Below are 25,197 nucleotides of genomic sequence, written 5' to 3'. Positions count from 1 at the left end.
CCCCCACCTTTTTTTTAAGAGAGAGACAGAGCCTAAGTGGGGGAGAAGGGGGCAGGGACAGGAAGGGAGGGAGGGAGGGAGGGAGGGAGGGAGAAAGAAAGAAAGAGACAGAGAGAGAGAGAGAGAATGAATCTTAAGCAGGCTCCATGCCCAGCACAGAGCCTGATGCAGGGCTCAATCCCACAACCCTAGGGATCACGACCTGAGCCGAAATCAAGAGTTGGATGCTTAACGACTGAGCCACCCAGGTGCCCCCACATTCCATCTCATAGATGAAAAACTCAGGCAGGTATCTTAAGTAACCTATTCACAGTCACAGCAAAAGAGCAACATAACTAGAGGAACAATGTAAATTCAGGGAATCAAACTCTCTAGAGCTGTACTCTTTAAAAAAATAAAATGTTAGCTATAGTCGAGACTAAAGTCAGTGTTCAAAGACAGAAGAGAGGACAATGTATTTATGCATGACGACTTTTATATAGGGCTAAACTCAAGCTTTTAATTGAAGATTCTATAAGACAGAATCTAAAGATAAAAAAAGAAAAAACTCTTACCTTTCTTTTTTTTCTTCTTCTTTTTCAAATCTCCCTGTCTATAAAGAGAAGAAATATCATTACCATCATCATAAAATATTTATAGCAGAATAAACGTGCAAAAGAGTGAGCTGGGCATTTTATCATAAAGGCATTTAAGATTTTATATTGTCTTGCCAAACTTTATAAACTAGCTGGGATATTAATACTGGTTAAGTTTATTTTTTTTTATTTTTACTTTTTCCACTTTTGCATTCAAGCATATTTTATTCAAAAACAAAAACACACTGAACAAACTCTGCCAGTAGAAATTGGCCTTGGGTGGAGAGGATTCCATGCATACTGATGGAACAAGGTATCACCCAATGGAGCATCTGTCCTTCCTAAAAGAAGCCTTTAAAAATGGTTTGAGTGAGGTCATTGTTTTCAGGTTGACTGGCTTCAAGTGTCTGTGATGGAAGAGCCAATGCTGGGGCACTAATTCTGCTGCTCTTCAAGTAGCTGCAGGAACAAATGTTAAATTGAGTAAGTCATAATCTCAATTCCTCTCTAGGTATTTTTTTTCCTCCTCAAATTTTTATTTAAATTCTAGTTAGTTAACACACAGTGTATTATTGTTTTCAGTATACTGGTTAAGTTTAATCAAGCTTCGTACACTGCAGCTTTTGGAAAGTGGTTTAAAAAAGAGGGCTAGCAATGTAGATACCATTTACATTGCCATATATTAAGTCTGTGTAAAAAGGAAAGAAACTTGAATAAGCATAAAATCTACAATACTATGTTAAGTTATATGCTTGGTAAAACTAGAGAACAGGTAACTAAACTTTTAGGCAAAAGAACATGTATACATATCACACACACAAAGAATATCTCTGGGAGGGTATGTAAGACAAGTAACATTGGCTGTGACCTTGGGGAGAGGAGAGCACACATGGGTGGGAGGAAGCTTTTACTCTGTACTTCTTTATCTTTCAAATCTTGAAACTGGTAAGTTTATAGAATTTTTTAAGTAAAATCTTCATTAAGTACACTGACCAAAAAAGGGGGTGGTGGTGCTGAAAGGAGCATGAAAAATCAAGAAGACACTTCAGTAAGTATTGACAGCAGTTAAGAGGCAGACATAGAAAATACCTCTGTACATAATCATATGTGCTATATCTCTATGGGAACTATGAAACAGTGAAGCAAAAAGATGAGACTGCAACAATTCCTGCCAAAAAGTCATTCTAACAAGTCATTCAATTGTGGAAGTTCTTTTGGGGTACCCTCAAAAATAGGATATGCAACATACAGTGTCTTTATTTATTTGATGTTTATTTATTTACTTTCTTTAAAAACTTTTTTAAATGTTTATTTTTGTGAGAGAGAGAGAGAGAGAGAAAGAGAGAGAGAGAGAGAGACACACATACAGAGGGAGGGGCAGAGACAGAGCACGAGCGGGGTAAGAACAGAAAGAGACCGAGACACTGAATCTAAAGCAGGCTCCAGGCTCTGAGCTGTCAGCCCCCATGTGGGGCTTCAACTTATGAACCGTGAGATCATAACCTGAGCTGAAGTTGGACGTTTGACTGAGCCAAGTGTCCCTTAATGTTTACTTTTTATTTATTTTGAGAAGGAGAACGCAAGCAGGGGAGTAGAAGAGAGAGAGGGAGAGAGAGAATCCCAAGCAGGCTCTACGCTCAGCGCACACTCAGCGTGGGGCTCAAACCCATGAAATGTGAGATCACGACCTGAGCCAAAATCAAACAGTGGATGCTTAACCAACTGAACTACCCAAATGCCCCAACAGGGTCTTACTTTCGAGTTTCATCTCTCACCCAGACCATGCAATAGTCTTCTAAATTGCCTCTCTACTAATCACTCTCTACAGTCAGACCTACAATTTCTCAAAGGTTCTCTGCAATTTCTTCTTTGCTTTTGCTTGCACTCTGCTTAATTCATCCTCTTTAAGAGTCAACACAATCACTTCTTCCTTGAAGTAATTTTTTAACCCCTGACTGTCCCCAGGAAGAAACTGTTCCTTCTGGTATACTCCTCTATGCTCTGCACAATCACAGAGCACGCAACCTTTACTGAAATTAAATGGATTTAATTTATTATTTCCTTCTGCTAGACTTAGGATTAGAAAAGGGGGCACCCGGCTGGCTCAGTTGGAAAAGCAGTGACTCTTATTCTTGGGCTGTAAATTCAAACCCCAATGCTGGATATAGAGATTAGTTAAAAATTAAATAAATAAAGAATTAGAAAAGAACTATATTCCTACTGATTACTCAACTCTGTTTTGGAAGAGGAAAAAAAATTACTAAAGATATATAAAATAGGTGTTATTTAAAAATCCCCTTAAGATCTGGCTTGAATTTTTCATTTTGATGAAGCTTGAGGTAGGACTTATATGATGAAATGGAATATGGAACAATGTAGTATCTCTGGGACGTACAATTCCTTATTTTAGTTTTAAAAACCTATTATCAGGATGACAGTGCTTTTTTTTTTTTTTTTTTACCAAATAGAGTTCATAACGAAGTTAATCATATACTGTTGTTGATGTATTTTTTTAAGTTACAAAAAAAATTTGCATTTCAAAAGGCATTCTTTCAAAAAAGGAGAAAACAGTGAAAAATTATGAAAGCCACAAATCTGGGGTAAGGGTTATATGCCTTCCATTCTCTATTCATCCTGACTCTCTATTCATAGAATCTTAAACATTACACTGTAGGCCTCCACAGTGTTTCTGAGATGGCAACATGGGAGAGTAAGAATTGCTGACTTCTAGGGCACCTGGGTGCTCAGTCGGTTAAGAGTCCATCTCCTGATTTAGGCTCAGGTCACCATCTCACAGTTTGTGGGTTCAAGTCCGTGGCACTGAGCCTGCTTGGGATTCTTTCTCTCCCTCTGCCCCTCCACTACTCTTGCACACATGTGTGAGCTCTCTCTTTCTCTTTCTCTCAAAATAAACAGGTAAACTTTAAAAAAGAAAAAAAAAAAGAATGACTGACTTCTAAGTTAATGAAGCTGGCTAATCCTTCCTCCAAATCAACAAAATAAACTTCATCTGAATTCTGGTATAGAATTACTAAATGATGTACTAAGTGTACATCAAAAACTTACAAATAAAAAAAGTAGAGAATATCCACCCAATGGAATACTATGCATAAAAAGAATGAAGTATGTCTATACTAGGAATATGGAAAAATCTCCACGACTCAGAAGGCGGAAAACAGTAAGAACAATATATTACTCCCTTCTGTAAAAAAACAAAAAATAAACCAATCCAAAGAAAATATTTTAAAATTATCTTTGTGTGTAAACACAAAGAAGATCCTGAAGGATATACACTCAGTACTAGGGGGAGCAGAGTACACTACTAGGGGGTAAACAGGATGAGGACTAAGAACTGGGTATAGCAAAAGAGAAGGGGAACAAAGGGGACTTAAACTTTATTCACATGGAATTTTCAGAGAATGTATTTTTTATTCCTTATATAATTTAAAGTCAGCATTAGTGAATGTTACAATGAAAAACATTACCCTTGCTCCTTTGGTTGACTATCTCCAGCAACTTTTCCACCCTTTTTCCGAATGTAAGTAGCACCAGGAGAATTTTCAAGAGCCTCGACATCTACTTTCAGAGACATACTATCTGACGAGGGCAGGTGTTTACTAAGACTGGGATTGAACAGGAGTTCAGGAACACAATATATATACATATATATGTCTGTTAAAAGAAAGACAGTTTTTGATGTCCTTTGCCAAAAGTAAAAAAATGTTCTTAAATCTTCTACAGAAAAACAAATCAGGTCATGAGGTCAATTACATATCATATACCCTGAAAAAAGAGCAATAATTTAATCATCCATTCCTTAACTCAGTGACACACTTCAAGATGGTAGCTTAATAAAATCTCCATTCTAAAACAACTACCATGGTTATACCTCATAGACTTGCTCACTATAAAGGTTTTGACTCATGGCTGCTTAGCATCCACCACTCCACCTTGGGTTCATGAGCACACCCTGATGGAGTAGAGTAGCACAGCCAATTAAGGCACTGAATCTCTCCAGTAATTGTTTGAGATGGGCATGTAACTTAAGACAGTTCAATCAAAATGACATCTCAGAATCTTTCACAACTATTCAAATAAAATATGCTTTTTCTTTTCTTTTTTTATGCTGCTGGACTTGAACCTGAAGAGACACAGCTGCATCTTGTTGACTTCATTTTTGCTTCTGGATCAAACTGTACCCCAAGATGGATCTGTTATGTTAGTTTTTAGTCATGTTGATCAATAAATTCTCATTTTTGCTCTTACTAGTTAGTAGAGGGTGTTGTTTGTTTGTTGAAACTTAAAACAGAAAAAGTCCTGCTGGGGAGTGGGCACCTGGCTGGCTCAGCTGTGGAGCCTACGGACTCTTCATCTTGGGGTGTGATTTCCAGCCCCACGATGGTTGTAGAGATTACTTAAAAATAAAGTCTTAAAAAAAAATACAAAAAACAAAAAGCAAAAACAACAACAGAAAAAGCCCTGGTCAAATGAGGTAGTGGAAAGGATCTAGCATGCATTTGGGAGCTATCTGGAACAACAATCAAAAGGATACGCTTTTGCCTTCTCAGGATCTACAAGTGAGTAAGCAGAAATAAGCTGCGCCAGGGTGTGAATATCTTTTGGATTTTGTCTAAAAAAAAAGGATAGTAAACAGTTTATGAAACTGGAAAAAGTAACATAAACAAGAAAATAACTTATTTGTATCAAATAACAGCAATACAATTTGCATTTTTACATCTCCACCTTTCAGAACTTACTTCCATAGCTGTTCTAGGTCACTAATTGCCTCCTTTTTCCGCCCATATTTGAGTTTGAAGTTTGCAGCTTCTCTTATCAAGGACAAATGAGCAGAAGATTTGGGCTACAGGTTCAATATAAAGAGGAAAAAAAAGTTTTAAGCTAAATATCTAGCAAGTTCATAAAGTTATTATGTTCATTAGACCTTTAAGATGGACCTATCCATTACATTCCTCATCTTAAGTTATACTGAATGCATGAAACAACAAAAAATAACACACATACAGGGAGGGAGGTAGACAAATTATACAAGTGATGACCAATTTATGAATTTGGAGCATAACCTATCTCTACACTGTCTATAACTAGAAATATTTCCCCATGAGCAAATATTAAAGATATGTCGCCACAGCTCTCAAATATTAACACAGTATTTCCCAGAACCCTGATATCCCTCCACTGCTAATAGTGCTAACAGTATAAATACTGTGTGAATGTATATTTATAAATTGGATACTGCCTATAAACAAACCCATAATGGAAAAAATGAAAAGTGTTCCTATTCCATGAACACATGAGATACAATTATTGCATGTATTTATTGTTTCACCAATTACTACCATCCACGAGCTCTCTCTCGACAAGATGAGCACTCCTAATGCATTCATGTATTACTGTTTTTTGAGATTATACACGAACACACACACACACACACACACACACACACACACACACACACACACATACACAGAGTTAAAACCATAACTGAGCTTCTGTTTTTAATTTTGCAGCCATTCCTATTTCTAATAACTTTACTTGGTATACTTAAAAAATTAATTTGACAGTCTAATAATATTCCATTCTTTAAACAGTGACTTGGAATATTTCAATTCACTAAGTTCACTACTTGCAGCTTTTTATTTTTTTTTAATGTTTTATTTTTTTGAGAGACAGAGAGAGAGAATGCGAGCAGGGGGGAGCAGAGAGAGGGAGACATAGAATCCGAAGCAAGCTCCAGGCTCTGAACTATCAGCACAGAGCCTGATGCAGGGCTCAAACCCATGAATCATGAAATCATTACCTGAGCCAAAGTAGGATGTTTAGCCAACTGAGCCACCCAGGTGCCCCTGAAGCTTTTTATTTTTATGTAAAAACATGCCCTCATGACAATTTATTCCATATATTTACCTGATGGTTTTGATACCACTGGATAGCTTGCGTGAAGACCTCAATGGCACTATCAATATCTTCCTCATGGCTGTACATAGTCACTAATGCAGATACCTACCCAGCCAAAAGTATAAATTAATGAATAAAATTCCTTTCTCTCCCAGAATAAGCTTTTTGAAAATGAAAAAAATTGAAGAAATAGAAAATAAAAGTTGCTAGGCTCTGTCAATACCAAATTCATCATAAAAATTATTATCTTTTTAGAGCACAGTAACTAGAAATACTGTATACAGCAGTGGTTTCCAAATGCAAAGGTAGTTATCTATAAAATGTAACTTTCCTCTTTTATTATTATTATTTTTATTATTATTAAAAAAATATTTTTTTTACATTTATTCATTTTTGAGAGACAGAGAGAGAGCACAAGTGGGAGACCCTGGGGCAGAGAGAGAGGGAGACACAGAATCGGAAGCAGGTTCCAGGCTCTGAGCTGTCAGCACAGAGCCTGACGCAGGGCTCAAACTCACAAACCGCGAGATCATGACCTGAGCCGAAGTTGGACGCTTAACTGACTGAGCCACCCAGGCACCCCAGCTTTCCTCTTAAAGTAGTGCCAGTTCACAGTTTGTTACCAGTGTATGGTAAGGTAAGTACAACAGTTGAGAGTAAGTGTTTAGAGTATTAGTTTATAAGGTAAGATATTGCTGGGACTTCCAATGTGTGATTGGTGAGGTACACTTCAGCACAGCTAATGTCCCATAAGTCGTATCTGGCTTGAACTACAAAAAGCCAGTGAAAAGCTAGCCTGGTGTGTGGAGGGACAGCATGGAGGCCCATGTGGCTGGAGTATAGTGAGAATGGGAGGGGCACAATGAGATGAGGTCAGAAAGGAAAGAGAAACAAAAAGCTGGATCTTAGAGAAAATCAGTAAAACTGATGAACCTCTGGCTAAACTGACCAGAAAACAGAAAAAGAAGACCTGAATAGCCAGTGTCAGGAATGAGAGAGGTTCTACAGATCTTAAAGAGATAAGTAAGAAATATCGGAACAACTTTTATGCCAAGAAATTCAACAACCTAGATGAAGTGGAAATATTTCTTGAAAGGCCAGATATGAAATAGTAGGAACCTTTATGTTTGCTTCTAATATAAAGTAATTATCACCCAGTCTTTAAAATATGAGCCTTCAAAAGAGAAAGCACTACTGTTATACATTTACTGAGTGCTGACTGTAAACAAGCTGTGTTAGAGGATACAGACATGAATAAAAGTTCCTATACAATAAATGCACATACCACCAACTACAGCATTAGTCTCTGCTTTGAAACACATGCTTTCACAGCAACATCACTGATTTAAACCTGTGATGCTTGAATCATCAGAGAACTAAAAACTAAATTTGTTGGCCACTATTACTAAATTGCTTTAGTTCAAAATACCACACTGAAGACATGACAGAATAATTTAGGCTAAGAAACTCCCTATATAGGTCTTAGATTATTTAAAGTTGGCTCTCAGTGATAATATAAAGCCTAAATAGTGCCTCAAATATTTGCCTAATAAACCAATGCAAAGCAGAACATAAAGTGAGATTAAATGTATACCAGATAAATAACTATTATTTTAACTACTACTGCATTATGAATAAATAGAAATTAAATACAAAAAAATCAAACATACCAACAAACTACAATTCCATTACTTTCAGTCTTTTAATATTTTAAACTCACCATGCCTGGTTTATGTTTTAACTCTTCTATGCTTCTCAATATTAGACATGCTTTGGATATATTACCTTGAGAGATTAAAAACATCATCATCATCACACTGAAGAAAATATATTATGAAAAAAATACAAGAAGTCACTTTGTAGTATCTCTAAATACTCAAGCTTTGGGATCTTGGAGATAATGTACTCTACTTATTCTTTTTACATATACATAAAGAAACGGAGTCCTAAAGAAACAATATACCTTGCTTACACCCACAGAGTTAATGGCAGAGATGTTACCAGAAAAGAAGTATCCCAACTCCTACCCAGTCTGTTAAGTTCTATTTCTCCTTTCGTAGACTGTCACTTAAAGGAAGCTCTACCCTAAAGACCTTGAAATATGAAATACTGTAGATGGGAGTGCAATGGAAAACTTCCTATGGTGTCAAAATACTGTTTTTTTACTCATTGCATACCTCACTAACATAACCTTTCAAAGACTTGTCACAGGAACCATGATAAGCTCTTAGTAATTTTAGTACGATAAATAATCCTTTCAAAAATAAACTGAAAACTGGAGAAGGAAAGAAAATAAGGGGAAAAGCAAGAAAAAGGAGAGGTGGGAAAAGAAAAATTAAGAGAGGAAGTTAAGGAAGTGTGAGTATGGGTAACAGGAAGGTCAATAATGTTTTTTTTTTTTTTAATGTTTGTTTATATTTGAAAGAGAGAGCATCTGTGCATGCCAACGTGTGCACACGAATGGGAGAAGGGCAGAGAGAGAGAGAGAGAGAGAGAGACAAAGACAGAGAATCTCTGTGCTGTCAGGACAGTGCAGAGCCTGACACAGGGCTTGAACTCACAAACCATGAGTTCATGACCTGAGCTGAAATCAAGAGTCTCAAGAGTTGGATACTTAACCAGCTAAGCCACCCAGGCGCCCGTTTGTATTTTTTCTTTTAGAGTAATCTTTATGCCCAACATGGGGCTCCAGGGTTTGAACTCACAACTCTGAGATCAAGAGTCTCATGGTCTACCAACTGAGCCAGCCAGGCACCCCAAGACCAACAATGTTTCTCAATCTTGTTTTCATTACTACACACTATGGAGCCTTTTAAGACATTTCCTCCCCCCCCCCCCCCCCCATTGTCAATTCTCATCTTTACCCATGAAATTTTCATTTCAGCCATCATAATATCTGTAATTTTTCTGATCATCCACCAAACAACTGATCCCCACCACCCAATGCTGAGAATGCATGGTCTACACCAGAGATACAACTTTCTATGATGGAAATTTCCTAATCTACCCTGTTCAACTAGCCACATGTGGTTATGAAGCTTCTGAAATGTGTCTAGTACAAAGGAGGAACTGGCTTTTAAAATTTCGTTTAATTTTAAACTTAAAATAGTTATACTTGGATAGTGGTTACCAAATGCAGATAATATATAGCTACAGACAATCACTCAGGGTTTGTTTAGAATCATGGGCAAAAACAAAAGCAGTTTTTTGTAAGATTCAAAAACATCAGTTTTCATTAAATTGTCTTGCCTCTTCTCCCCCAAAGATATGAGTCAAAATATAAACAAAAGATAAAGGATTAAGAAATTCTGAGAACTAGAATGCAAAGTAACCCTTATTTCATGTAGATACTACCAAGTGACAGAAGCATTTCTACACATGACATACCCAGGAAATTTGCGTTAAGCATGATTTTTTGAAACATAGGAATCCTTTGCTTCTACTGACTTTCAAGGCATATACTGAGAATCATTCTAAAAATTTAATAACCCAAGAAAAGGCTGTTTGAAACATCAATAATTATGATTCATCATCGTGCAAAATTTTTTAAATCACATAACCCACAAGTACTTCAGAATCATTTTAATCATGTTTCCATTAAAATGATATTTTAACCATGATGAAATCACTATCAATACCTTGGGAAATTTTCAGTTGTGCCATGGTCAGCTTAATTTCAGCTGCATTTTCTGGATGCTGATCTGAGAATTCCTAAAATGTTTTAGTTGGAGGGAAAAAAAAAAAAATCACACTTAATTTATTCAACTAGCTGCACACGTTTCAATTACCACATCTACACAGAATTTTAAATCCAGTTTTAAGATAGTAAAGTTCTGGTTTTAGATCAAAATTTTAATTCTGGAAAAATTTTATTTGATACCTATTTTGTTTTAAAATTATGCTCTGAAAAAAAACATCAAATTATGCTCAGAAAGTGTAATAATATCAAGTTCCAGGAAGTCATTACTAGACAAATAATAATTCAGGTTACCACATAGTTCTGTTTGTTTAAATAAGATACTCAAAACAGATGATATATCCTTACTGAGAACCCCTGCCTAGACAACTCTGCCCTTCAGGATGGTCCTAATTTTACCCAGTTCAACTTTCCAATGTAGTGTACCCTCAGGAATTTCAAACATGTAATCTAGCAGTTGGTTTAGAATGACAAAAACCAAGTCAGTATCTCTGTAATTGTTTGAGTTTTTAGACTGGGACTCATTAGAAAATACATTACTGAAAAAGAGATTAAGCATGTTCTGGTATTATAAACCTAAAACAAACCTTTAACTCATGCTAAATTGATCTCCAAATGAAAAGCATTCCTCAGGGTTTAGGCAAACATTAATGCAAACTTACACAAAACAAAGTGGTAGCTCAAGAATTAACTAAAGTGACACTATGGAATTTGTCTAGTGGTATATTACCTACTAGTTTTCCCATTTTATTTACAAGTTTGCAGGCTATTATAATGAAAATAAAACAAGGATGCAACTCTCTGACACCTCATTAAAAATTCAAGTAATTCCTTTACCTGAAGCAGCTCTATTGCTTTTACGTGCTGCTTTTCCCGGCAGAGCTGGGCAGCTTGGATTAATACAGGCAGGAGATGCTCAGGACTTTGGGACTGTAAACTGGCAGATATTTTGCGGCACTGTTCTGCCTAAAAGATAGTATCCCCCCCACCCCCAAATAAGTTGGTTAATGAAATTAAACAGTAAGTGAATGACCAAAAAGAAAAGGATGGGGATGGAAGAGGAGGGAACTCAGCTGAAAGACAATAGTAAGTGAACAACTATCTAGGGTGAAAGAAGTGATTTATAATATCTATTCTCAATTTTTTCCTATAGGAAAAAAATTTCCATTTACTAAATTTAAGCCATGAGCTATGAAAGAATTTAGGAAAGGACTAGTTCTAAACATTAATTTGTATGCTTAAATTCCAGAATTTTGTTAAAAAAAAATACAAGTATCAGTCTTTGCTTCAAAACAACAAAATGTATAGGTATTTCTTGCTAAAGTATCTAGACTCAGTTCTAAATAATAAAAATGTTATTGCCTCTCACTCCCACTGAAAACCTCTGTTACAGAAGAATATAAAATCATTATTTAAAATTAATGCATGTTAGAGTTAGAATTACATCCTTAGCATTTATAACTTAAGTAAATAGTACAAACTAAAATGAAAGATCTTAAACCTATAATCACAGTCGACATCTTTAATGACTTCTACTTTAACTCAGATCAGAAATAAGGTAATGAGAACATTATCTCACTTACAAGTGTGAATAATATTTTCTTTCTCTTAAAAGGCAGCTGCAGACCCTTACAAAGAATTGAGCAAATTACTTGTTTAACAAATAAAATCTATGATACATGACATTCTTAAGAACACATGACATATAAGACAAAAAATGTAAATAAGTTGTACTGATTTATTTATATGTATTTATTTATATAATATATATATTTATTTGTATATAAATAAAGTATACTTATATAAGACAAAAAAATATATAAATAAATTGTACTGAGGCACCCCTTATGCCTCCAAAAGGGTTAGCCAGGGGAATTGGAGGTTTGTTACCTACCTGGTTTGTGTACATAGCAAGCAAAGCTTTGTTAAATTCTATAGCTTGCAGCTGTTTCTTGGAAAGCTTAAACTCTACTCCTTCTGCATTGGTTAATTTCACCTTCTTCTTGGAGTCAAAGACATTTTGGTCCTGACAAAAAAAAGTTCATCTGCCATTAACAGCAATCTCAGACTTTAACTCTTTTAACACTTCAAGACTTTATTACTCTTCCATTTAATACACAAGAGCGCTTGGAAGATAATACATCTACCTGGTTAGGTTGCCTAAATCTCTAAGATGCATATAAATTTGTCTTAGGTTCTTGGTTTTCTTTTGATTTATCCTTCCACTCTTAACTGCTTGTTTTGAGCTTTGTGAAGAAAAGTACATTTGGACAGAACAAATCTTACATTGGAAATTAGGACTAATGACAAAGATACAAAGAAATATGCAAGCTACAAACTACGCCCTTTAGAATTTAGATAACAAATGAGGAACACAATTCATTTCTCTTTGAAATAGTCATTACGTAAGCAAATCATTAAAATTTAGAAATAAATTCACACCTCTTTTGAACCCATTTTTAGCAAAAAATGCTAATGTAATGTACTGTCTCCCCACCCCCCCCCCCCCCCAACACACACACTTCTCACCTAGGTAGAAGCTCAAATAAGTTCAATTTCTCAAACTTCTATGTGGGGCAAGCACAGTGTTATTGTTAAGAGTTCTAGAATGTCACATACCTTTCTAGGATAAGGAAGACAATTAAATTACATTGCATCCTGAGAAGGCCAAACTGAGCATGTGAAGGTCTACTGTGTGCACAATATTCTTTGTTAAATAATATATCTATTTGCAAATAAATGATATCCCTATGCTTTTTAAACCAGGTCTTCTATTAGTATGAAGACTAAAAGGAAGCAAAGAAAAAATCTAGAATAAATTCTACTTTTTCTGAGTGTGAAGCTCCAAACCAGTACATATCCTTTTAATTTGTTTTCTTAGTTTCCTCCCACAAGTCAAATATTTCTCCATATGTTCACTTGCTTAAACTGTAACCCTCCTTTTCAAGGGTCATCTACAAATTGGCCAACATGGAGATCTTTTATTTCACCAATACTTCAGTTAAAAGTCAAAAAGTTTGAACAATATAATGATTAAGACTGAGTTTCATACTTCTTTGCATTACCTATAGCATCCAGCACTATTCTGAATAAAAAGTTTGTTGAGTAAAGAAAGTTTGGCATATAATTACAATGAGATTAAGATATTTAGTGTTTCACACACTCTCCTTTCCATAATCATATATCCAGGTAAAATGAATTTATCCTCACTGGCATTTCAAATAATTCATAAACACAGGCAGGTATATAATGCTATAAGATTCAAATGCCACAATCTATTTTTGGAGACCTAAACTATGCTGATAGCCTGCAACATCCTATAACTACTACTGGCCCTAATGCTATTATCTCATTTTCTGGGGATTCTCTAGATTTCTACTATAGAAGGGGAGAAGTACCATGAAGGACTCTGCAATCAGAGAATTGAATCTCTGGAATCTGAATCCAAGTTCCACCTTTAACACAGGCTGTGTGACCTTACACAAACTGTTTTAACTCCTTTCAGCCTTAGATTATATTCCTATAAATCAGAGATAAGTACTGCCACCTAGAAACGTAACTGTGAAGATGAAATGACGCTTGAAAATTCACACAGCTGATCAAAAGGAATCAAATGTTACTTTTCTTATTTTCTGCTGACTTGAATTTCAAATCTGAACCTGAAATGTTCTTCCATTAAAACAGTGTTCTAAATGGTAGTTAATTTTACTAACACAGTACTCTTTAGAACTGTTTATATACACACTTGTAATATTTTACATGTAGTATTGGGAGTGGGTAGAGAGAAAACCTGTCCATGTTTCCCCTCCCCCCAAATAAAAACCACGAGAAAGAAAAAAATTATTTATATAGAAAACTTGTATTCAGACTCACTAGATGAAAATGTCACATAAAACATGCATGTTAAGCTTTCAGTTTAAGTCTAAACAATGGGCACCTGGGTGGCTCAGTTAGTTGAGCGTCTGACTTCAGCTCAGGTCATGATTTTGCAGCTCATGGGTTTGAGTCCCACACTGGGCTCTCTGCTATCAGCAGGAAGCCCACTTTCGATCCTCTTGTGTTCCCCTCTCTGTCCCTCCCCCACTCTCTCTTGCACATTCTCTCTCGAAAAGAAATAAAAACATAAAAAAAAGTCCAATTTATTTTTCAATACATAGATTCTCTACATTATTATAAACTGGTAAAAGGCCAAGATTTTAAAGTCCAGAGTCTGTAACTACAAAAAAGTTTTATTATCTGAATATGGCTTGCAGAATCATCATCATTATGAAAGTTAAATAACACTCTCCATTGTAATTTTGCTATAACTGTACTGTGTCATGGAAAAAAGAACAGTTATCCTAGGACAAAGCTGAGGTATTATGTTTTCAATGTAAAATATAAGTATAAGAAAGCCATGGATAGCCCATACCTTGTTAATAGTAATGATATTATTTGCAATCACAGCCAGCAATCCCACATCTGTTGGCCTGTGAACAATAAACAACAGTCAAAAAGGAACAAACATTTACAAAGAAACTTCATCCTCTATAAAAGGCATTTCATTTCAATAATTTACTTACTTTAGTTTTATTATCTGATTGTAAAGTTGCAACGCTTCCTCTGTACGACCCTGAAGCTGCAGAATATAGGCCATCTGCCCATGAATGATGGCCAGTTCTGCCTGTGGGTCTTCCTCAGTCCCATCCTAAGTAGAAAAAGAAACTTTTTTCCCCTGTAAATTCTCCAAGTTGATCTTCACAATTACCAAGTGTTCCAAACATTCAAAAGATACATGATCTCAAAGACAACATGTAATTTTCAGAAAATTTCCCTTACTGTCAGTTTTGTTAAAATTTAGGAATCCGATAAAGGGGATTCCTAGGGTAAACTGCTGTGTCAACAGGTATGAGCTAGAAAACAATAAAAGATTGGTGAAAAAGCTAACAGCTATAAGGACTCTGTAATGAAACTACTTCACAGCTGTCTTTAAGGTACTGCACTTAAAACTGAAAATCGTTGACTACTGGATTATTTGTGGTTCATTAAAGAAATATGCATGGAATTCCTATAAAAGGACCCATATTCAAAGAACTGAGCCTTATATCTAAAATAAGACAATGAATTTATATTAATATGAATTTAAAATAAAACGTATAAGGCATATAAAAATTCTGTTATTGTAATTTCTCAGCCTGAGACTCCATCAAATAACTGATCAAGAGGGTTTCTATTCTATTTGTATGAAATAAATTACCTATTTCAACAAGTTAATAAACACTACAACGAAGCCCCCTATAAATTCATATTAGTCAGAAGTGTAAAATCTAGGTTTAACAATGGAATACTTACAGAATCTTCTGATAATGAACGGCGGCAAAGATCTATAGGAAAAAAATGGTTTTAAAATTAACATTGCAGGGTAACTCCCATTCCTTTCACCATTCCAAAGGACAAGAATTAAATTCTTAGGAAGAAGATTTCAAGATAATTTTAATAATAAGCAAACTTGAACTTTATTTTAAAAAAAAAAATTTTTTTTTTAACGTTTTTATTTATTTTTGAGACAGAGACAGACAGAACATGAATGGGGAGGGGCAGGGAGAGAGGGAGACACAGAATCAGAAGCAGGCTCCAGGCTCTGAGCCATCAGCCCAGAGCCCGATGCGGGGCTCGAACTCACGGACCATGAGATCGTGACCTGAGCCGAAGTCGGACGCTTAACCGACTGAGCCACCCAGGTGCCCCAAACTTGAACTTTATTATTACCATCAACTATGTCACATAGATATTATCAGTTTTCGTTATTCTAGCTCTCTGGCATTTTTCTTTCATTTGTAATCTCTAGGTTAAAAAAAAAAATTTTAGCCTGGGTGCCTCAATCGGTTAAGTGTCCAACTCTTGATTTCAGCTCAAGTCATGATCTCACGGTTGTGGAACAAGGCCCCAGGTTGGACTCTGCACTGACAGCATGAGGCCTGCCTGGAATTCTCTCTCTCCCTCTCTCTGTCCCTCCCCTGTGCACACATGTGCTTTCTTTCTCTCAAAATAAACATTCAAAAAAAAACAATAAAAAAATTTTAAGGGAATTAAAAAATATAAATGTAACAAATGTTGACTGCAAAAAACCAATGACAAAAAAGTATTAAAACAATGACAATAATTTCACCACCAAAAGAACCACTATTCGCATTTCAATTACTATTTTCTAAATGCAAATGCACAGCTACTGTTAAAATGAAACAGATACATTCTACATACTATTTTGAAACCCCCTTCCTCATCTAATAATATGTGGATATCTTCAGATTATAGTAAATATAGATCTACATTACCATGCAATCATTTAAAATAATAATAATCTATTTTGTGGTTATGGTAAAACTTAGCCAATCCTCTTATAGGACAGAAACTCATCATGCCTTAAATTTCTTTCTTATGACTACCCCTTCAATTAGCATTCATAAAAATACATATATGAACTTATCTAATTATTTTCTTAAAATAAATTTCATTTATCTAATTATTTGCTTTTAATTAATCTGATTATTTTCTTAAAATGAAATCCTTGGATCAAAGGGTAAGCAAATTTTAAAATCTGCTACATATCACCAAATTGCCCACTGCAAAGTTGGCACTACTTTATACTCAAATCTTCCATGTATAAGAATATCCTTTTCCCATACTACTGTCAATACTAGGTATAATCAAGAAATTATAATTCTCAAACATATACCTCGTTTCACCATTTTTTCCTCTACACCATTTACTGCAGTCCCTATATCACGTTTATAGCTTCCAGGGAAATATGTATTCAGAAGAAAAGTTTACATGTTCCAGGAGTTGAAACCAGACATAAGTTCTCTAATAGGCTATTTTTCTTTTTTTCTTAATTAAAAGCTTGTTCAGAGCATGTAAATGCTATATATGGAAACATGTTAAATGGAGTTAAGATGTGCTTGAATAGTGTCACCAATATGTACCCACACAGTCACACTAAATTATCATTATACTTGAGTACCAGTTTAATAATGATAACCAGTATTTATTGGATGTGTATGTTATATGCCACGTATTGCTATAAATACTTGACATGAACTCAATTTACATTTAATATTCATAGTAATTTATTAAAAAACCTCCTCAAAATTAAGGTCTGGTGTGGATGAAAATGGACAACTACTCTGGTTTAGGATTAGACAGAAATAAGGGAGAGATATGTCAAAATGCCAAGAGAAAAGCTAGATGAACTGTTTTTTTTTTTTATGTTTATTTATTATTGAGACAGACAGAGTACGAGCAGGGGAGGGGCAGAGAGAGACGGAGACACAGAATTCGAAGCAGGCTCCAGGATCTGAACTGTCAGCAAAGAGCCCGACCTGGGGCTCAAACTCAGACTGTGAAATCATGAGCCAAAGTTGGACACTTAACCAACTGAGCCACCTAGGTGCCCCATAAAGCTAGATGAACTTTGAAAAACTCCCACTATATCAGTATTTCCATTTACAAACTTCACAAAAGTCGAGTACAATTTTTGGAAAGAACTATTTTAATAATAATTATTTATTACAATTACACATAAATTTAATAAATTTCCAACCTTCAGCTTTTTGTAGGATTTTCATTGCCTGGCTCAGATGGCCTTGTCCTATCAGTGCACATGCAGCATTGTAGCATAGTTCATGTGTGCCTTCTTGGAGGCCCAAGTTCTCCTGCCGTGGAGCAAAATAAAAGTTAAACACTAGATAGGATTATTGTTTCATAGTTGTGTGGGTACACGGGGATACTCACTGGAACCACTTTTTCCCAATTGCTTTGTGCTGCAACAACTGCTGAAAGGTTTGTTTTTCTCTCCTCATCATAATCATCTTGGGAGTTTCGGACAAGATCTCTATACACTGCTAAGCATTCATCATAGCGTTCTAACCGGTATAGCTAGGGAGACAAATAGCAAGTAAAAAATCAGAGAGGAAGACAAATACAGTATTAAGTCTCAAACATCGTACAAATCCTTTTTGGAATCACTAAGTAGCAAACCTAATTTAGCATGTTATGGGCAATCAACAGTTTCCTTTATAACTTTTCAATTAGTTCTGTGTGCCACTAATACTTGCAAAGTTACTCGGCAATGAATCTCTACTATACTGCAGATTTGTAGGCATGATCCAAAAAGAAAAGTCATTGTATTTACCTCCTTCCTGAGGCTGGGTAAGTGCCTAAGTGGGCTGTAAAAGAAAACCTTTCCAAGGAAATCATCCTGCTACCTAGATCTGACTTACAATGAAAACATTTTCCCATCCATGAGTATTAAGCTCCCATAAATAAGAACAAAATTAGATGTTAACAAAAGGACTTAATACTTCCTAGGAGTTCACTTTATTTGATCTTCATTTTCTCTTTCCCAAAAATGAGCTAGTAAAGGGGTAATATATCAAGTACACAGAACATAATTCCTGCTTATTTCATTCAAGTTGTTCTCGAAGGGCAAGAAGAACTGCCACTCTGGGTAAATTAAATCAACCATGTCTGACAGAAATTGGTGCCCTTCATCAATCTCAAAATGCTGGAATTTACCCTAAATTTGCCCAGCTTACCTTAAAAGTTCTTTCTAAACCTACAATCCATGAACTTGCCCAAATCTTTCTCCAACCTATATGTATTGTTAAACTCCTACTATCTCTTGGGACAATACATTTAATACAACGTTATTTGCCCTTAATAACATTTTAAAAGTCTTTAAGAGGATTTTGTTAAATCTAATAAAACATTTCTGTCCTCTCATCCTTAATAGCCCTATTTTTACATTCGGCTTAAACAGGTCTCAAAACCCTTTCAGAATAAGATATTTTAGGGATTTCATAAATTAGCTGAATTCATCCAGATTCTTATCCATCATAATTTATTTTAAACATATCCCCTGGCCTTCACCTTTCCAACTAAAAAATTATAATTTGATAGGATAGTTTTAAATTTTCTTTAATTTTCTAATTACCATGAAGAAGCCATTTACTCATAGAACAGTATATATGCAAAGGTTTGTGTGTGTGAAGATCAAGAGGGACTATACTGAAACCTCAAGAATTGGTTTGGTGGCAAGTTTTCAGGATGGGCTGGGGTTCCTCATCCCTGCTCCTTGCTACAGGTATAATCATGCTCACTTAGGATGAATGTCAACAGGTATTTTAAAGCAGTAATTACCACTTGTCCATAAAGCTCCTTTAGTTTGTCTGTCTGCTGATTGGCACTTTCTATGGTCTTCAAGGCATTCTCAATTCTGTTCAGCCTGTACTCACAATATGCCTTCTCAAAGGAAAGAGAATTACTGAAAAAGAAAAAAAACCCAGTATCTGGTCATTAGTTAACACTGCAGAGCACCCACCATATGTCAGACACTGCTGTAAGCACCTGATCTACATTAAGTCATTTAATACCATTAACAATGGATGAGAAAATTGACAACATTTAGTGACACGTCTGAAAAACAATTCACAAATGGCAGAAAATACTACATCCATGTCCCTTGCCTCTCTTGCTTTCATGGATATTCTTATTAGAATTATTGGCCTTTTGAAACAAACAGTTAAGAATGAAATAATGCTCGCAGTTTGTGAGTTTGAGCCCCACATCAGGCTCACTACTGTCAGCCTGTCAGCGCAGACAGAGCCTGCTTCAGATCTTCTGTCCCCCTCATGTTCCTCCCCTGGTCGCGCTCTCCCAAAAAATAAATAAACATTTAAAAAAAGAGAGAATGAAATAATGAATCAGCTAAGTAACTAATTACTTTAGACAAAAAGACAATCTGAACACTATTTTAAATGGGTTATTATAGTAGTCTCTTAAATCTATTAATCAAATAGTAAATTCTATAAAGCTGCTTTAAATTTGTTCAAGAAGCAAATGAATAGCAAAGAAAAGGTAACTAAAATCTTAAAAGGACATAGTGCTTATAACCAAACAAATGGTAAAACACACAACAACAAAAATACTACTTATCTACATTGACTTAACTCAGCTACACTAATATGACAACCTGAAACTCATTTTGGAGTTTTAACCATAACCCATGAGGAAGAATATTTATGAAGAAATGACAATATCCTTTATCTACTTGCCTAAAAAACAGTATTTGAAAACTTCCCTACCTCACAAAATGGCCAAAACTCAAAAAAGATATTGAATTTTAGTATAAACATGTTTACTAGAAAGCAGAGTCCCCTTTATTTCCTCTTATATTTTTAATTAAGTTTTAAAATTAGTTTTCCATCTATCTACATGTATATAGTTAAAGAAAAAACAAACAAACCCAAAACCCAGAAAGGTATATATACACTAAGAGGTTTTATTCCAGGGCTATTCATATCTATCCTGTTCCCCTTTACCTCCTAGAAGTGATTACTTTAATTCACTGTTCTCCATCTAGTGTTTTTGTAAACTCAGGAAAATACACCTATAAATTCTTATATCCTCCTTTTCTTATATGAAAAGAAGTACACTAACTATACAGTTGACCTCTGAACAACACAGGTTGAACTGTATGAGTCTACTTATATGTGGATTTTTAAAAATAAATAGTATAGTACTTTAAGTGTGTTTTCTTATGACTTTCTTAATATCGTTTTCTTTAACTTCCTTTACTGTACAAATATAGTATATAATACATATAACCTAAAAGTATGTGTTAATTGACTGTTTATGTCATCTGTTAGGCTTCCAGTCAATAATAAGCTATCAGTAACATTTTTGAGGAGTCTAAAGTAATACTCAAATTTTTGACTGCATGGAGGGTTCGTGCCTGCATTGTTCAAGGGTACACTGTACACCGTTTTTAAATTTATAAACCAATATTTCATCAAAGAGTAAATATGCTGGGGACACCTGGGTAGCTCAGTCAGTTGAGCATCTAACTTTGGCTCAGGGCATGGCCTCACAGTTCGTGAGTTCAAGCCCCGCATTGGGCTTGCTGCAGTCAGCTCAGAGCTCGCTTCGGGACCTTTTATCCCTCCCCTGATCATAATCTCTCTCTTGAAAATGAATAAACATCAAAAAAAAAAAAAAGGTAAATATGCTGCAAACTTTATTTCAATACACATTTCTTCTGGGGCTTAGGCATGACTATAAAGAAAATCAACTTGCAGTAACAATTTAGAATATGAGTTCACAGTTCATGAAATGAGAAATGAAAAAGATTAACAAAAATAACAACAAATGTTATACATTTTAAAGACTGCTAAAGAGCTCTAAAACTGAATGATCTTGGCCTAAAATCATGCTCACCTAAACCATTCTCAAAGGAGGTAGGCACGGAGGTCAGGCTAAGACTGCCATACTATCCTAAAGACCTCTACTTACACATCCTTACCCTAGAGGTTCTAGTTCTACCCATTCTGCCTTTTTTTTTTTTAAATTTTTTTTTATTTAAAAAAAAATTTTTTTTTTCATGTTTATTCATTTTTTTGAGAGACAGAGAGTACGAGCAGGGGAGGGGCACAGAGAGGAGACACAGAGTCCGAGGCAGGCTCCAGGCTGTGAGCTGTCAGCACAGAGCCTGATGCGGGGCCTGAACTCACAAACCGTGAGATTATGACCTGAGCCGAAGTCAGCCGCTTAACCGACTGAGCCACCCAGGCGCCCCTGCTTTTTATTTTTTTTTTTAATTAAACTTCTAAGTTGTTCTCCTTATGTCCTCCAAGAAATCATTACATTTATGCCCCATATCCCTCAGCAGTTTACTTGTTTCTTAGTGGTTCAAAGAAAAAGGCTCCCTAGGGCACATGGGCAGCTCAGTCAGTTAAGCATCAGACTTTGACTCAGGTTATGACCTCAGGGTTCGTAAGTTCAAGCCCTGCATGGGGCTCTGCGCTGTCAGTGGAGAGCCTGCTTGGGATTCTTGCTCTCTCTGCCCATCCCACTCGCATTCTCTCTCTCAAAATAAATAAATAGACTTAAGAAAAAATACTTCCTAAGGCAGAAAAGAACAAAGATACTATTGCTCCTTCCAGTTTCAGAAATACTACTAGCAAACAGGGAGGAAAAAAAAAAAAAAAAAAAAAAAGGAAAGAAAGAAAAGGTCAAAAATCACTGAATAGAGAAGAAAAACCATGGAAATGGTTAGAGTTACAGTAAACATATTTCTAATAACTGCACAAACAACTAACTGAATCACTTACTTGGCTAACACTTTAGTGTGAGTGTTGATGACATTCAAGGCTTCCTTGAAACTTCCATTTTGAATAAGGCATACCACTTTACAGTGTAGAGCAGTTACATCATCCTTGTTGATCTGCAGTACTAAGAAAAATTTTAGGAAAATAGTTTTAAAATCCATTCCCTTTTTACATTTTTACTAGATTTTCCCACCCACTGCCTCAAAAAGCAACATTTCCAATTTTACTGCAGCAACAATTAGTTGAAACATTAAAAAAAATGACTGATCATTTTTAACTTAAGAAGTGGCAATAAGGGGAGCACCTGGGTGGCTCAGTTAAGCGTGTAACTCTTGACTTTGGCTCAAGTCTATATCTCACGGTTTGGGAGTTCCAGCCCTGCACTGGGTTCTGTGCTGACAGCGCAGAGCCTGCTTGGAGCTGTGTCTCCCTCTCTCTCTGCCCTTGATCTCTTAAAAATAAATAAAAATAAAAAATATTTTAAAAAGAAGTGGCAATAAGGACAGTTATAATTTAGTAAGATTTTCAAGGAGACAGATTCCCAAGATGCATGTAGCAAAAAAAAAAAAAGAAAAAAGAAAAAAAATTAAGAAGCTATTTTCTCTGGCTTTTCCATCTTAGGACACAAGCTACATCTTACATATTTCATTAGTTCACAGAGAAAGTAAAAAAGTTCATGCAGAATTTGGCAGCAAAATGACTTAGGCTTGAGTACAAGCTTGTCATTAATGTCTCGAGCTCTTGGGCAAATCATTTCACTGATAAATGTCAGTTTTCTGATCTGCAAAACGAGTATGAAAGTGTTACCCATTTACGAAATTATTAAGAAGATAAAATGAGAATATTTTAGAAAAATCTATAAGCTGTGAAGTACACAAATGCAACCTATTTTGCTAGCAATATTTCCAAAAACCATTCAAAATTTCCCTATTCATCTAAGACGACCAACCAAAAGGGGACAAGGAAGGACTTAGGGGCAAAGTTTCAAAGCTAAACAGCTGCTCAGTGTCAAAATGATCAGGATCACTCTCCTTGCCCCTGGGCAACAACAGGAACCTAATTCTGTGTAAAAATTAAAGAAAATTTTTACCAATTAAGAAAATATATATTGATAAATACACTGATAAACTTGATGATTAAATAATTCCTGCAAAATACTTACTATACTGCCACTGAATAGTATGGGTTGCAGGCCTAGCCAAAGGCTAACGTTAATTCAAAACAAGTTTTGTTCAAAACAAAACAGTTAATTCAAACAAGTTAACAAAACGTTAATTCAAAACAAATTCAAAACAACTCTAATCAATAGCCAGTTTCCTTAATGTCTGATCACCAGAAGTGCACTGGAGGCACAATCACTTCTTTTCACATTAACAATAGGATATTACAAATTATTTACACAATCTTGTATGCTACTGACATAATTTGTATGTTATTACTGCTTTAAACAACCAAACCATGTGCTGGCAATCACTTTCCAAATCTCCCAAATATAGGTTGCATCTTCAGTAAAGAATTTAGCATGACAGCATTACAAAGCCTGGCCATATTATAGTTACATAGTAAAGGATAAATGAATATAATACCTAAACCTCTCATGCAAGGCAACGGACTCGAAATTATCCGTTAGAGGGCAAAAAAAAAAACCGAGGCCAAACTTTTCTTCCGACGTTATTTCAAATGTTGGTGCTTTTACACACACATTTTCTGATCTGATGACACTGGAGAGAGAGTCTATCGATGGGGGTGAGAGGCCTAACATCCGTATCAGTCCTTTTCCCTCTCCCCTGAGTCTGTACAGCGTCTACCTGGTCAGCACTAGCTTCTAAACTACGTGTCCCTTACAGGTTCCTCCCTCCGCTGCGGTCCAAGAAAACAAGCTCCCTCAGCAATACAAAGGAAAGAGAAAAGGTGGCGATGTGGGGCTATTTGCGAATTAAGGAGTAAAAACGTTAAGAGTCAAATAAGAAAACGGTTGGGAAGAAACGCATGGAGCTGCGGTCCCTTTAAATTCCACCCTCACTTCCCGCGATGGGTAAAGAGGGAAGTACACGTGGCTCTCAGCAACCCAGAACCAAGGGCTGGCTGGTCACTGAGGGGCTGCGACCCAAGCCCGCCCAGTGTTCCGGCTCTTGCAGAGGGCGGCGGGGTCTCCCCTCCCCGCGTCTAATTGGAGGGGGTCGCGCGCGCCGGAAGGAGGCCGCGTCCTCCCTCCGGCCTGAGCTCGCCCCGGCGCCCGCCCCGACACTTACTCTTGTTGACGGTCTTAAGAGCGCGCGTGAAGTCACCGTTCTGGCCGTAACGGTTCACTTCACTCCAGAGGGCAGGCACCGAAACCCCCCCGCCGCCGCCGCTCGCCATCTTGAACGAGACACGGAGCTGGGCGGGCCGACCTCTACCCCGGAAGAGGATCTCTGAGGTGGCCAAGCGGAGGAGGAAGCTGGTAGTTGCTTAGCGTTTCGGAGTCGGAAGCGCACTCATCCGTGAGTCAGCATCGGAGGCCGAGATCTTATAGGAATTTGCCTGGATACAGTCGATGCACCTTACCTGAAACCGGTCTGAAGAAACTAGGGTCGGACCACGGAAGTGGGTTCAGAACGGGTTCACCAAACAGTTTTGGTTCAAAGCAGTACGCGGTTCCGGGGCTACCGCTGCCGGCGAAGCAGCACCCTGGTCCCACGAGGCGGAGCTGAGTGACGGCCTACGGAAGATAAATAAAAGGTCTGTAGGGTGGTAATATACTAGCTAGAAACCATAGGAAGTCCTTTGAAGGAGAGGGGGAGAGAGACCGTTCTCTTTGCTGCTGGATAATATTTCATAAAGGAATTGTACTTGAAAAGGATCTTGAAAGATTAGGAAAACCTGG

General features: G+C 36.4%; 1 protein-coding gene across 3 annotated transcripts in view; it reads right to left on the bottom strand.

Moving 5' to 3' along the window:
* The window catches only part of SRP72 (signal recognition particle 72), a 29,329-nt gene extending 4,611 nt beyond the window's left edge, over positions 1–24,718 (bottom strand). The window contains exons 1-17 of one of the 3 annotated variants that reach the window (XM_060655734.3): positions 24,584–24,718; positions 22,335–22,455; positions 19,366–19,489; positions 17,959–18,102; positions 17,768–17,879; positions 15,520–15,551; positions 14,751–14,875; positions 14,600–14,657; positions 12,083–12,214; positions 11,026–11,154; positions 10,130–10,202; positions 8,212–8,276; positions 6,501–6,596; positions 5,333–5,436; positions 5,128–5,205; positions 4,061–4,198; positions 555–592 (exon numbers count right to left, since the gene is read on the bottom strand). In XM_060655734.3, coding sequence (XP_060511717.1) covers positions 555–592; positions 4,061–4,198; positions 5,128–5,205; positions 5,333–5,436; positions 6,501–6,596; positions 8,212–8,276; positions 10,130–10,202; positions 11,026–11,154; positions 12,083–12,214; positions 14,600–14,657; positions 14,751–14,875; positions 15,520–15,551; positions 17,768–17,879; positions 17,959–18,102; positions 19,366–19,489; positions 22,335–22,455; positions 24,584–24,692 — 1,678 coding nt within the window. In that variant the 5' untranslated portion in view covers positions 24,693–24,718. Of the gene's footprint in view, positions 1–548; positions 593–4,060; positions 4,199–5,127; positions 5,206–5,332; positions 5,437–6,500; positions 6,597–8,211; positions 8,277–10,129; positions 10,203–11,025; positions 11,155–12,082; positions 12,215–14,599; positions 14,658–14,750; positions 14,876–15,519; positions 15,552–17,767; positions 17,880–17,958; positions 18,103–19,365; positions 19,490–22,334; positions 22,456–23,917; positions 24,221–24,583 lie in introns of those variants that run through there. The other 2 variants (XM_060655736.3, XM_060655735.3) reach the window with 2 other exon arrangements.
* Between the last annotated feature and the right edge of the window lie 479 nt (positions 24,719–25,197).

The sequence above is a fragment of the Panthera onca genome, chromosome B1 (genome assembly GCF_046562875.1).
Source record: "Panthera onca isolate mPanOnc1 chromosome B1, mPanOnc1 haplotype 2, whole genome shotgun sequence".
In the NCBI taxonomy this organism is placed as follows: domain Eukaryota; kingdom Metazoa; phylum Chordata; class Mammalia; order Carnivora; family Felidae; genus Panthera; species Panthera onca.
Note: the sequence above shows the minus strand (reverse complement) of the source record. Positions and strands in the feature narration are given on the sequence as shown.